Genomic DNA, 14,484 nt, shown 5'->3' with positions numbered 1-14,484 from the left:
AGAATAATTTTCTTGAACCTCTACCCTAAGCTGCTGCTAAAGGTTGGTACTGGATTTCACTTTAGATAGGGAATTAAGATGCCAGTTAGCTCCCTTTGTCAGGCCTTTAAAAAGAAAGGCATCACTTCACAGCCTGATTATATAGAGGAAGTTGCCTTTTAACTTTCTGAAGCCAAAGCTCTTCAGACTTTTGTAGCATAGGTGTGTCTTGGCACAGTGATTTCTGTGCAAACTAACAAGGTAACTGAAGGTGTCAGACTCTGCTGTCAGACTAGCACGGTGAATTTGCTATCACTGCTCCGGTCACACTCCATGCAAGCTCAAGTTACTGTAGCAGCTTTGCTGAAGAGGCACGCCTCCGTTCCATCCAAAGGAACTTTAATCTCACATTCACCAAGCATTGCTCTATTGCAGAAGCACTCCATCTGATAGGTAGATCCTTTGTGCCTAGGGATGCCGAAACCTAATTGGAGTAAATTAAGTGAGAGGAGTAACAGAGTATTGCTTGGAATCACACAGAGTGTGAATGTGCTTAACAAGCATGAAAAGAAGAAAAAGCGATTACTTATGAATGACTGAAGTTTCAAGAGACATAGTGCATGGGTATTCACTCCCAATCCTCATTTTTCTTCAGGTCTGTAAGTGGGATAATTCTGCCTGTTCAGAAGAAACTGAAGGGATAAGCTTACACCTCTGTTTTATCTGTGAAAGACGCATGAAGAGAAGGAGAGTGTGTGTGTACCCTTTGGGGACTGTGAAGACAAAAAGCCTCCGTTCTCAAGTTCAACTCCATGTACTGTGTGCATGTTCACTTTCATAGCATATCCTGAAAATACTTGTAAAGTAGCTTTCCCTTATTCTTCCTCACTTTGGCTTACTCTGCTTTTCTTTTAGCTTTTCAAAAATTTTTCTAATGCACTTCCAGCTGCCACTGATTTCTAAGAAATTGTGTATGCTGTGGAGGACGTAATCCAAAATTGGCTGAAGTCTGGTACTTTTAATTGATAAAGGTACTTTTAAGTGGTGAAGGTACTGCCCAAAACTATAGTAGTCTCTTCACAGAGACTGCAGGTTAGGTTAGAGAAAGCGTAAGAAATTTCACCGCCTCTCACTTCTTTAGATGCCACCACTCCCCTTCCTTTTTTTCCTAAGATTAAAAAGAAGATCTAAATATATGTTAAATTACACTGTCTCCATTTGAGTGTATTTTCCTCACTTCTACTGATGCAAAGTGATATTATCACTTAAATTAAAATATGTAATCAGAGAGTGGCTTGAATTTTAATCCCTTAACAATGTGGATTTGGTTTAAGTAGAATCCACAATTCTAGTGCTACTGTTTGGACAGAGACAGGTCAGGCTTAGCAACAGCAATGTGTCTTTAAGACAACATTCACAATGTAATGATTGTTTTATTTAATGACCATTTAACTTTATGGTGACTAGTTTTCCTTTCAGAAAACAATGCACACAAGGAGAATGATGATTTAAAGGACAGGTTTTGAGTGCAGATAAACAGAAAACAAGCAGCAAATTTCAGCCTCTGTTAAGAGATGATTACATCTTCTTTGTGGAAAAATTAGTCACATTTCTTGGAAATTGTTTAAGCAAAATATAACAAAGTACTTCCTTCCCTCTTCCTCTTAGATATAGATACAGATCAGGAACCTAGTTGCTGGACTTCTGCTGTAAACAGGAATGTCGGAGAGAACAAACCAAACATGCCTCATGCTGAAGACTACAACAGCACAACTGAAAGGGAGGTAGAGCTCAGGCTCCTTTGAAGGGGTACAGCTGTGGGTGTCCTGCTGGCAGTTGCATTTGCACCGATTCCATGTGAGTGATAAATGAGAAAGTCAGCTAATTGCTTGCTGTGAAGCACCTGCCTTGAAGACCATTCAGCATTCAGGTAAGGCAAATGTGTTGTTACTGTGAGGAACGAATTGGCAAGGATCCCTCTCTCCTCAAACAAACAAGGACTTAAAAGCCCTGTGAATCAGATCTGAAGGTGAAGAAATAGGAGGACTGGTTCTCTCAGTTGACCAGAAGTACAATTTTGTGAGTAGGAGTGGTAAGAGAGGCAAGGAAGTGTTTCTTTTTGGACAGGTTCACGATTCAGTGGAACAGCAGGGTATACTTTGTATGGATCAGATAGGTGAATCAACATGGATAATTAATTCCTGCTTGTAACTTAGGGCTTGTTTCTTCTCAAGGTGAAGGAAGGAGGTAGAAAATCCATTAGTTTCAAACAGCAAGCTTTGGTTTTGTCCTCTGATGAGGAGGCAGAAAGTTTTCCCATTAATAAATTACCTTCATATGAAGCTACTCCGAGAGATCACATCAGTGTTGGTGGAAGAAGTAGTTTGGGGCCAACAGAAGGACCAAGACCCACCCAGCTAACCACATGAGTTTTGCTTTCAGCTACAACCAGTGACAAAGAAGGAAGAACAGTGGCTGTTGAGCATTCATTTGAGGAAGAACAGCCAGTGATGCAGGGAGTTGTTGCCTGACATAAGATCATGCTTGTGTGCAAAGGAGTGAAGATGAGAGAGTTCATCAGTCTTCTTCTGGCTCCATGCTTGGTTTTGGGGGTTGGAACTATTCGAGGTGAGTTTCAGACTCTTTGCCTCTATTTTTTCCTCCTTTCTTTTCTATTATTGTTCCTTTTCTTTTAGCCTGATATTTCTCCATCCTCCCTTTATTTTCTACTTTCATCTTGGTGACAGAAAGAGAAGGACACTCTATGAGCGTACACATATGTAGTTACCAGGGCTATACCAAATACTCCAGTTGTATGTCAATGGGAGAGTTGTGAATGGTATTTAGGCAAGACCCCAAACTTCATGGGCTAGACAATATTCACAGCCTCTTAGTCTATTTACTGAAATTGACTTGTCATGAAGTTTCACATCTGAGTAGGCCTGACTGTTACCAGTATGAGCTCTGACTTTGCCTGTCCCATCATTAGATATCGTTTTGGTTTATACCAAAAGAAAACTTTTTTACCAACCTGCCTTTTTTCCTCCACAATAGGTGTCTCTTTGTTATGTCTGTTGACTTGTCCTGCCTCCAATTGATACTCTCTTTTTCTTTAGAGCGAGGGCTGACTGCTTCCTAAGAGACAGGGAGCTGAGAGTCTCAGCTGGTAACACTGCTGGCAGAGCAGAGGCACAGCACCTGTGCAAGTGAGAAACTGAGTCATTACTCATAAGTGTTGGAGGCTCTGAGGTATTGAATGAAAGGTATTGAAATAAAAGGTATTGAAAAATGTACCCATTGCACATCTAACTTTCCAGAGATAGACATGTATCTCTGGCACTTGGGAGGATTATGCTCCCTTGCCTAACGTGTGATTTGCAGTACTGAATGCCACAGACTCTGTGGTCTTTCAAGCAATAACCCCACGACGACTGCCACAACCTTGTCTTTGCAGCATATTTCACTTTTTGGACCTGAAAGTGACTTGACTTGGGCACAGGTGTTTCTTGCAAGATTAGGCATCAGCTGCCCTAGGGCTGCTAGGAATAGCAAAATCATTTCTTGCCATCTCTTGGCTGCTGTTTCTGAAAAACAGAGCTCTCAACCAAGCTGAGCCTGGGTCAGTAGTTCCCATCACAGCAGAGGCAACTCTAGCACCTGTTCTTGGAGTTTGAATTCTCAGGGAAGGGAACATTCATGTTCCCAGGTTAACAGTGACCTTTCCTCAACACAGACACAGCTCCTCCTTGCACATGGGTTTTTCACAAAAGAAAAAGGAAAAGCAGGTTCTCTGCAAATCCACCTATGAGATATGTTTGTTTACTGATAGAGGGACACAAATTTTTCAGCAGCTAGATTTTTGAAATATGTTTTCCTTGTCAGGAAGCTTTCTCCTTTCTGTGACTTAAATGTCATTGTAGCTAACCAGAGTGGGTGTCTCACTTTTGCATATGACTTCCTAGAGGCATAACTTTTGCTAAGGCAACTGAGCTTATTCGGTGGGCACATGAAAGTATTCACCACCACGACAACAACCCACAAAGGCAAAACTGAATGTCCTTCTTAATGAGGCATCTGTCTTTTTGCGATAAACAATAAATCACTCATATCTTGCACTTACTGCCTTTCTACCGAGATATCTCTTGACTGCTAGAAGAGCAGTGAATTGGTGAAAGCATTTGTTTGGCTTTTCTCAAAACTATAATTATGTTCTTAGAAGCTGTTTTTCTATATGTCTCCCAGATTCTTTCTGTTGTTAAGGGGTACAAAAGTCAACACTACCCTGTCTAGGTCCTGGGAGTTCTCCCATTCAGCTTGAACCCTTGTTTATTGCAAAACTATGCAGAGATTTACCAGGACTCAGAATTACACAGATTCTAGGACACTGATGCTGATGTGAGTGCTCAGCTAAATAAATCCCCATTCAGCACTGCCCAGTCGGTCTTGGTACTCTCATTTCCTCCAACTGGGAATATTGAAAGGTCATTCATAGGAGACAACAGGCTTCTCACTGGGGAGAGCTGCTCTTTTAGGCTTTCTGTGTTATACTCACACTTGCTTGACCAGCTTTCCATCTGTGTTGGAGTTTCATGGAGCATCAGGCCTCTGCAGTTCAGGAAGAGAAACAGAGGTACAATTTGAAGTCTTAGATCATAGTTCACTGTATCAGAATGGCTGTGATTCCTGTCTGGGGGGTGGGGAACAGAAGGGGGAAGATATGTTTGAGGTTTTAGCCAGTGTTATGAGGCCCTTTTGCTTCAAAGGCATGAAGTCCAATAAGGCTTAAAAAGACCAAGCTTAACCCTTTGGACTTACCTTTTGAATTAGGATATTTCTTGAAAATTAATTTTACCTATTATAAAACAATTCCAGCTTTTCTTCACAGGTTGTAGACCAGAATCTCACTTTTCTTGCATGACCAGTTTGATTTACAAACAAGCAGAGTCAAAAAGTTGAGGCTTTCTCAGTCCTAAGACTCACGCTAAAATTCTGATGAATGGCAACTAATGACAGTCCAGCCTACTCTAAAAGCAGCAGGCGCTGTTGGAGACTTCTTGCCTTCAGGCTTTCCCATGAAGGGCCAAATTTTATCTGTGAAATCCATGCGGTATGAGCTGAACAACACTGGGGATATTCCCAGCAGATCTCATCACCCAGCTCCTCATTTCTCTGTTTCTGCCTTCTCCAGTACAGTAGCAGAGCTTGTGTTCATTTTACCGTTTCCCACTACCTTCTTTAGCCCCATCCATCTTCTGATTGTTTCCTCTTTTCAGAGAGCATCCCAATGCAGACCCTACAGTGTTATGGCGACTACGTATCTCTTACAACTTGCACATGGATGGAGTGTTCAGAGGCTCATCAGTTCGTGAATGTGACTCTGAACTGCTGTGAAAAGTAAGTGCGTGCCTGGCTGGTGTTCTGCGAAGGGTCTAAAGGGGCTTGGCTGCTGAACCTGAGAGATGGAGCTGGGCAAAAGGACAGTGGACTGGGCTTGCAGCCACCATAGTATCCAGCTTGCAGACACCAGTGTTATGTCCAGGCTAGGAAGAAAGCTGTATCTGTGCAGGATGAGGAAGAACAGGAAGCAGAGGATACTAATCAAGTTGTTTTCATTATCTTTTCAATCACTGTCCCCTGCTTTTGCTGTGCGAGCACACACACAAAATATGGCAGGACATGTTAATTATTGCACCCGAGTGGAGAAGGATGTGTTAAACTAGATGCAGTGGTGATAATAACTAATCAGAATGGCAAAGAAGGCTTCTTCTTCCTTATGCCAGTAAAAGCATAGCTATGTTGAAATAATTTCTGCAGAACAAACTGTGAGAAAAACAGAAGTTGTACATGTTTGTTAGACTCATTGGGTTTCCTCTCGGAGATACTGAGGCTGTCTTGCACTATCTTTTTGCTACGTCTGCTTCCTTTCAAGAAGAAAACAGAACAGTCAAAATGGAGAATATGAGGGAGAGAAAGGGACAGAGAAGAAGGAAGAAATAGGGGAAGGAGAAAAAGAATAATAGTGGAAGCAGGAGATGGAGGGGTAAACAACAGATAGGGGAAGGAGAAAAAGAATAATAGTAGAAGCAGGAGATGAAGGGATAAACAGCAGAGAGATTGGAGGGTGGGAAGAAAATGTGAAATAAGAATAGGAAGAAGTTATCTTGGTTTTATTTTTGAGAAAGAGCTGTAGGATTCACTCATAACTTGACCTGACAGCTGTTGAAGTCAATGGAGAAGGTGCCCCTTACAGTCCCTGGAGTATTGAATCACATTCCAAATATTAGCAGTTTGCTGTGGATTGAAGTCTACAAACCACAGAAGTGTTCCTGTGACACAAAGGACTTCACAGTCTGCATGGAAAGAAATTTTTTTTGTAGGAGGACTGCAGTAGCATAGTCCTCACAAAACTTCTGTCACAACTGCTAGCTGCATTGTTTTGGCTTACCTTCTTTGACTTCTCTAGCATAAGCTTAGTATAACAGACATATGTATGCATGTAAACTGCCAAACCTACTGTTATGGAAGCAACAAGCTTTGCTTGCTAAGGGAAGGTGAGCTAGGAGCTGAGAGTGACAGCAAGGCATTGACCTCATTGACAATAGTGTAATCCCACAGTTAACAAGAAAAGCAGAACAGTGAGAGTGACCAGGATCAGCCATCAGTCCAGATCCCCAAGGAAGTCCCTATGCAGTAGCCAAGCTTAAGGTCAAGTTAGGAAGTCAATTCCACGGATCACAGTCAGCAACATATATCACCAGGCACAGATACAGCTGCGTCATAGCTCAGGCAAGGACCAAAGGCAAGGGCCTGCAATTAAAAGCAGCTTCTGAATGAAGGTGGGGAAGCCCTCAGTCAGGCTGATTCCAGCTAAGACAGCCTTGAGCATGGGTAGCCAAACCCCTTGCAGGGGGTGTGTGAAAGCAGTTGTGCTCAGGGCCCAGACACCTACCAAACCAAGATAGTTATTGTGAGTGCATCTTCCTTTGAGGAAAGGAAGAGAGAATAAAGCAGATGTGCTTGATATTAGAGAATTTATCCATGTCACTTAATGAACTACAGGAGTGTGCCAACATAATGCAGTGATAAACATTGATTTAGAAACAGAATAAAATGGCATGTGGGGAAGGTTTTGGAAACCACCCTTTGGGCCATCTAGCAGCATCCTATTCAGATAGTCATGTTTTTTTTCTGTGTAATCAGGAACAAAGAAATGACCTGCAGGTCCCGCAAAGGTGAAAACCACACTGACTGCCAGAACTTCACAATGCATTGGGTGTGTCACAACCATGGACATGATGGAGAATATTACACCTTCAAATTTGACCTGACAATGCAGGCAGAACTAAATGTCTACTTGTTTCAGAATGGTAAAGATGAACCATTAAGTCTTGTTTATATTCTCATGTATTTAAAAGTTTTTCAGATTAATGTATTGAATATTTAATCCTAAAAAGATACTTAGGTCAGCCCTTAACCTGAAATGTAAGCAAGAGTGCAGTTAAATGGCTATAAGGCCATACTACCACCTTCAAACTCAGTGCATTCAAGATAGACAAAAATGAGTCTACCTTCAATGGTTACAATGGAAAAAATGGGGGTAGACCTGCCAGCTAACCAGTGTCTTGATTGGGGTTGGGGGAAGATACCAAAAAACCCTTCTGTTTCAGCACCATGGTCTACATTCATTACAGCATATTCTTTCACAAAGTTGCTATAAAGCTGCACAACAGCACTGCTCTCCCTTCTTCCTCTTCTGTTCATAACTATATTTACCAGGTCTGGTAGAGTTTGCATTTTGTGGTGCAAAAGAATCATGGATTGTTTGTAGCAACCCAGGGAAATTGTTAAATAACCAGAATATGTCAGAGAACATCAGCTAGGCATTTTCTTCCCTTCTTCATGTCCCTGTCCTCACTATCTCATCTCATGGGTTGCGCCTTCACCTTCCAGTTCAGACCCTCCCACCTCAAAACCTCTCAGTCAGCTTGATGGGATCAGGAGACTTCTTGCTGACCTGGGAAGCAGCTGATGGAAGCCAAGGGCTGGGCAATGCCCTGGAGTATGAAGTCACTTACAAGCGGGAGTGGGAGTCCTGGGAGGTAAGAGCGGGGGAGCCGGGCTCTCCTGATTTGGGCTGCACCCTTTTGGGAGGTTGAGAGCCTGTGGTAAAAGTTGTGCAAATGAATGGCCTTTGCATTCTCAGGCACTCTGAGGAGGTACAGCAAATGTTGTTTCAGGTCAGGCAGAAGGAGGGGGTCTCTTTCTGTTTGCAAGTGACTTGCCCAGTCAAATACCGTTTGTCCTGAACTGAATGCAAAAATCTATTCTTCACTGAAAAAATCCCCACTGCACTTGGGTTTTGAGTTGGAATTGATTTTTCCCCCGAATCCCTCCCAAATGGAATGAAATCCTGTTCCAACAGGAGCCTGTGGGGTCATGTGGGAAGATAGCGACATACATTTGAAGTTGCTTCCCCTTGCAGGAGGATGCACCTTTTTTTTTTTTTTTTTTTTTTAATTTTTAAGCATACATATCCCCAACTCCCCAATTTCCTCCCTCCCTGCTCTCCCTCCTTTTTCCAAACACCAGAAAGCTGCCTCGCTCTTGCTCACCAACACCACACGTTGCCATCTCAGCCGCGAGGACCTTGTCCCAGGGAGCAGCTACGTTGCCCGTGTGCGAGCCAGACCGGGGTGGGCCAGTGGCTTCTCCGGGCAGTACAGTGAGTGGAGCACGGAGGCATCGTGGGAGACCCCTGAAGGTAGTGTGGGATGGAGCGAGGCTGTGCAGGGGTGGAAACGCTGGCTGAGAAGCGAGACCTTTCGTGTTGCTTAGGGTGCTCTCATCTTCTCTGAAGGTGGCCTTCAGCCCGGGAACCTTCGCTGCCTCTTCAATGGTGCAGACCGTTTGACATGCAGCTGGGAAGTGAAGAAAGCAATTACCACCTCTGTCCTCTTTGGCTTGTTCTTCAGGGCCACTCCATCATCAGCGTACGTGCTCTGCCCATGGCAGCGTCCCTGTGCCTCTCCCGTGGAGTTTCTGCTCTGTCCCATTCCCCCCCTGATGTCAGCTCAAGCTCTTTTTTTCCCCTCAGAGAAGAGGAGTGCTCTCCTGTGCTCGAGAAGGCTTTGCCCCACGTCCTGTATGTAGTCCAGAGCTGTGAGATCCCGGTCAGCAACTCCAGCAGTCAGAGCCAGTACCATGTGTCTGTCCGGGCCAAGACAGAGGAGAAACTGATTGAAGCCTACAAGAACAGTGAGTTGCTGTGTTGTTTCTTGCTTCTCCTGGTTGTTTCTTGGACAGATGCCTGGCCGGGTAAGTGGGGCTGAGGGCAGTGGTGATGAGGAAAAGCGGGTAGGAAGAGGACAAGAGGGGGACTGATGAAGAAAGGGACCGGACACTGTGTCAGGTCAGAGGTCTGGGAGAGGTGTCTTGTAGGTGTGGAGTTCCTCAGTGGCACTTGTTGCTCTGAGGGGAGTGGCGGTGGTGGAAGCTGCTGTGTAGAAACTCGGGTTGTGACCCAGCGCTCCTGGGCAGTGGCCCCTGGAGCGCTGGATGAGGTAGGACTCCTCTGCTGAGTAAGGGGTGCCAGCTGGATCGTCTCTGCCTGCATGTATCTGGAGGTACTGGTGCTGCATTTCACAGACTAAAGCTGGGAGAGCTCCCGCAGTGGTTGACAATATCAGGCAGTAGCTCCAAGAGAGCTGAAAATCTCTGCTGCAAGTGTGGTGGACCAGTACAGATGTTTCAAATATTGCTTTACTGCTTTTCTGTACACAGGGAGTGCTGTCAATATTAATGGATGTGGATTTTCTGTTCTTTAACGGTCTACTGGTGTTTTAATAACTACTGGTTATTGTATTTGACTAGAAAATGAAGATGTAGAGAATTAAGAAGTGTTAAAAAGCTGAGACTTCTTACATTGCATAAAACAACATTGTTTTCAGTCTCTGGAAGCTATTCACAGTGGTGAAAGGGAGTGCTGGACCAGTATGTTAATAAGGACTGTGAGACATTCTGTGTGTTCCAGTTAAAGTGCTGCCACCTGCAAATGTGTCAGTAACGGTGACAGGGAACGAAGAGTATGAACTGAGGTGGATAAAACACACTTTCGAATACGGCTTAATAGAACAGAGATACGAAGTCGAGTACTGGAAAACCCACCAATATAAAAAGGTAGGTCTTAGGAAGGCAGGACTCCCAGATTTCTCTTTGCTGGGCAAATGGGAAAGGCAGTTCCTCTCACCTCCATTATCTGTGCTTCTTTCTTCTCCCCAGACTCTCCAGAAGTTAAATATCAACAATGATGAACCTCCCTTCATCTTCACCCTGCAGATGCTGGCACCGTCTACAGAATATAGGGGGAAAATGCGTGCAAGGGTGAACATGCCTCATTATGATGGGCCTTGGAGTGAATGGAGTGAGGAGTTCACCTGGAAAACTGAGAATGGTACTTTCATGCAGGCTGCTTCTGTAAGGTTTGGTGGACCGTTAGTGGCTGAAATGCCTCTATAGAAAAATACATTCTCTCAGCTGGGGTTGAAGTTAGGTCCAGCCACGAGCTAGCCTGGGTCACTTAACAAGGCAGCTGTCCTGTCTGCATCCTTGCAAGTACAGCAGCAATGCTGATGAAGGAGGTGAGCAGGAATGACCTTTTAAGCTTCTTTCCTACTGCCCTTCACAAGGTGAGTACAACCAACCGTAAAGTTTTCCACATGGGGATCAAGCAGAGATCCTGCCCAAAAGATCATCCTTGTTTCCTGATTCCATCAGTCCATTCTGCTGTCAGTGACTGAAGAGCCTGCGACTGCAAGAAGGCAGAATATAAGCCATCAGTCTTTTGTATTTGCAGAGTGACTACAGGGTTGCATAAAACACACAGTGGACTCTACTGGAGATAAAACGTTTACATGTTCTTGCTCTTTCTGGACTTAGAGGCAGAATGTCTGCTATCATGTGGTCTTGTGCCCAAAGTACTATGATCTTACATGATTTATGCTGAGGAAGCTTGTAGCGGTAAGACAGTAGGCAAATTCTGGTGAGTGTACTCGGGAAGAAACTGGTATGTTGTTGATGATCAGTTATGGCCATTAAGCAGAGGAAGCTCTTTCGTAGGAAGTCTCTGAGAGCCCATCTCTTCAGGACTGTACAGAGTAAGGCAGACCTAAGATGACTGAAGGCTTGCCTATTGTTGATGGTGGAGTAAGGTACCTAACCATCTTTTTATTAGCATAAATTGTTTGATGTCAGGGAAAATTGGAAAAGAATCAGTAAAGGAAACGCTGAACTCCTTTGGTCAGTAAGCTGCTCAGGCCACGTTTGGTCTGTCCCACTTTGGAGGGTATCCCAACATTTTGAAGGCCTCAGGATCGTATCTCTTGACACGCCACCTACGTTTGGCTGACCTGCTTGCATGAAGAGTGAAAAACCTGTTATGGGAAGCAGCCATATTGCAGGTGGATACCTATTTCTTTTTTCTCTGTTTCAGTTCTGTCACCAGTGGTTCTCCCAGTGATGCTCCCAGTTCTCATCATCACTTTGCTGATAGTTGCTTATTGCAGCTATAAGTATTTCCTCAGGTAGGCTTGCGTTGTGACGAGGAGATTTAGCAGCGTGTTGGCCATGTGGGTGGCATAAAGGCTGAGGCAATTCTTGTGCGCCATGAGAGAGACGTCTGTGTGGAGATGAGCCTTGGTGTGCAATGGGCAGCCTTGTGCATGTCCGTGCAAGGGTGGGAGTTGGGTGGTGGCGTGCCAGGGCCTCGGTGGTGCCTCTCTGTGCAGAGCAGCACGGTGCACGGGGTGCAGTCTTTTCCGGTTGCAGCCACGTTGAGAACCAAATCTTGCAAACTCTGTGTTGTTGTTGCAGGAAGAAGAAAATGTGGGAGGCAAAGATTCCGAACCCCAGCAAGAGTCTCCTGATCCAGAGCTACCTGGGGGTAAGAGGGAACTGTACCTTGAAGGGTTCATTATTTCGCTCTCTGTTTCAGGACTTCCAGTAATCTTAAGAGCTCTTCTTGTCTCCTAGTCCCCAATGAACAGATATCCTCATTAGTCTATGCCTTATTTTTGGGAGAAGTTCTGGTCACATTCAAGATAACGGTGTTCTTGTATTTATCCTAGTAGACTTCTTTGTGTTGATCTTGTCAGCATCACTGTGATTTAAAATCAAGCTAGAAAATTTTCAGTACTTTAAAATTTTAACTGACTGAAATAATCTGGTGTCCTTAGCTTTATTTTAAACTCAGTCATTTTGTGATCACTGTGGCCAAGACAGCCACTACCGTCACATCTCCCACGAGTCCTTCCCTATTCGTAAATAACAAGTCTAGAAGGGCATCTTTCCTAGCTGGCTCGCTGAGTACTTGTACTTAGGTCAGTGGTAGGCAATATGGGTTTGAAGTAGCCATCTTCTGGAGAACAGGACACATCTTCTAGTCGTATTAGTGAAGCTGTATCCCTATTGGCAGGTGCTGTAGGCTCTCCTGCTGGTTGTCTTTGTCCATGAGGAATGTGTGGTTCTCGATTCTACTGCCAGTGAGACACTGCTCTTTTGTCATGTCTGCTTCTTCACTTTTCAGAAAGTACCCTTAGGAAACCGGCCAACAAGCAGCCAGCTGGACTTCAACAAATACAACCTCTCCGAGAAGATGGAGCAGGCTAGCTTCCTTCAAGTTGTGGACAGGTGAGTGAACAGCACGTTAGGGTGACACTGTGGATGATAGTCTCTCAAAGAGCTCCCTAAGTCACGGCAGGATATAATCAAATGTTCCGTCACGAAAAAGCGTATACAAGTTGCTTTTGAGGAAGGATACCTGGGTTAGCCTGCTTCTCCAACAGAGACTTTTTCTAACGCTATGTGTAGCTATGTGTGTTTTCAACTAAGCCTCTTTTATAGTTAACGTTTACCACAATAATATCTCTCAGGAGCAACTTTTAACTTTCCCCCATTCAGGCAGACGAAGACTTTGGCAGAGTCCCCTGAAGGGCAGGCTAAGACGACAGTTGTTTCCCCTGTTGGACTGGACCTACACAACTCCTACCATGCTTTAAATGAGCCAGAGCACGCCCCAGTTGCCTGCTCACGTCAGATTGCTGGTCATTCCTTTCCTGTTTCGAGGAGAAACAGTGCTGATGCAAGTGTTGCTTCCCAGACAGCAATCCCTTGCTTTGCTTTCAATGGTCCATACTTGTACAGCCCAGTGGCATCCTCCCAGCCTGATATGCATCCGACCCTGGGAGTGGACCCAGTGGGAGTCCGGGAGAAATCAGTTTCCCTTCAGTACGTGACCCTCCCAAAGGAAGACTGTCCCCAGGCTCCACAAAGGCAAGAACAGCCAGGAGCAGGTCCTGCACAGCCCTTCCTGCTCCCAGATCAGAAGGAAGTGATGCAGCACCTTGACGATGAGGAAGAAGTCTCACCGGCCCCACCAGCCTGTGGGAAAGGCACGAACGCGAGAACAGAAGAGCAGAAATCTCCGAAGGCTCTTAGCTGTATCGCGTCTCCTCAGCAGTGCCCCTTGGAGTACATCACCACAGCGAGCCCGTTACTGCCATCAGCCGGCGACTCCAACCGTCCACCACTTGTCACTGCTGGGGGGTTACCTTGTGACTCACAGGAGCCGCAGCCCCCCAGTGACCACTCTTGCCATGAGTTTTCTCCTGGGAAAACTGGTGTCATGGTCCCAGTTTCAGGTCAAGCACCGGCCTCTTCTCCTGAATTGCACCTGGATACATTTGGAGACTATCTTACTGTCCCTTTAGGTCTCCATGGACATTCAGAACCCACAAAAATGTCCTTCGATATGTTTTGAAAAGGAATATTTTTTTTCCCAAAGAACCTGTATTGGAGAACTAGATAGTCATATTTAATCCTGGCAGCACCATAAGAGTTTTCCTCCCCTATGGGCAATTGCTACCGTGTCCCCAACCTAAAACCCAGTAAGAATGTGCAGATGGGCTAGAAAGATCCCCAAGTTTATTGGGCTTGCCTGGTAAGTTTTTCGTAGCAGGGGGGCTACAGGGGTGGCTTCTGTGAGAAGATGCCAGAAGCTTCCCCCGTGTCCAACAGAGGCAGTTCCAGCTAGCTCCAAGATGGACCTGCCACTGGCCAAAGCTGAGCTTATCGGCAATGTTGGTAGCACCTCCATGATAACATATTTAAGACAGGGTAAAAACTGCTGCACAACAGCAGCTGGGAGAGAGGAGTGAGAATAGGAGAGAGCAACAACCCTGCAGACCCCAAGGTCAGTGACGAAGGAGCGGGAGAAAGTGCTCCATGTGCCGGAACAGACGTTCTCCCGCAACCCGTGGGGAAGACCATGGTGAGGCAGGCTGTCCCCCTGCAGCCCAGGGAGGTCCACGGTGGAGCAGATCTCCACCTGCAGCCCGGGGAGGACCCCAGGCCGGAGCAGGCATATGCCCGAAGGAGGCTGTGACCCTGTGGGAAGCCCACGCTGGAGCAATCTGTGCCTGAAGGACTGCAGCCCATGGAAAGGACCCACAC

The 14,484-nt window shown here is 45.3% G+C and overlaps 1 protein-coding gene across 1 annotated transcript; it reads left to right on the top strand.

Moving 5' to 3' along the window:
- The first annotated feature begins 631 nt into the window (after window positions 1-631).
- CSF2RB (colony stimulating factor 2 receptor subunit beta) lies at window positions 632-13,380 on the top strand. Its single transcript, XM_041129595.1, has 16 exons — window positions 632-793; window positions 1,648-1,909; window positions 2,422-2,607; window positions 5,253-5,373; window positions 7,180-7,346; window positions 7,930-8,078; window positions 8,569-8,740; window positions 8,837-8,969; window positions 9,074-9,234; window positions 10,010-10,155; window positions 10,258-10,429; window positions 11,468-11,558; window positions 11,848-11,917; window positions 12,560-12,663; window positions 12,934-13,264; window positions 13,306-13,380. The coding sequence occupies exons 3-16, from the start codon at window positions 2,520-2,522 to the stop codon at window positions 13,378-13,380; spliced, it is 1,980 nt and encodes a 659-aa protein (XP_040985529.1). The 5' UTR covers window positions 632-793; window positions 1,648-1,909; window positions 2,422-2,519.
- The last annotated feature ends 1,104 nt before the right edge of the window (window positions 13,381-14,484 follow it).

This window comes from Aquila chrysaetos, chromosome 17, assembly GCF_900496995.4.
Source record: "Aquila chrysaetos chrysaetos chromosome 17, bAquChr1.4, whole genome shotgun sequence".
Lineage (NCBI taxonomy): Eukaryota > Metazoa > Chordata > Aves > Accipitriformes > Accipitridae > Aquila > Aquila chrysaetos.
Note: the sequence above shows the minus strand (reverse complement) of the source record. Positions and strands in the feature narration are given on the sequence as shown.

What these genes read in the sequence shown, in the direction of transcription:
- CSF2RB (XM_041129595.1), top strand. Translation starts at nt 2,520, where the DNA reads ATGCTTGTGTGCAAAGGAGTGAAGATGAGAGAGTTCATCAGTCTTCTT. An exon ending in GGGGGTTGGAACTATTCGAG is followed by an intron (nt 2,608 to 5,252) that starts GTGAGTTTCAGA and finishes TCCTCTTTTCAG; the next exon opens with AGAGCATCCCAATGCAGACC. An exon ending in ATCGTGGGAGACCCCTGAAG is followed by an intron (nt 8,741 to 8,836) that starts GTAGTGTGGGAT and finishes TCTTCTCTGAAG; the next exon opens with GTGGCCTTCAGCCCGGGAAC.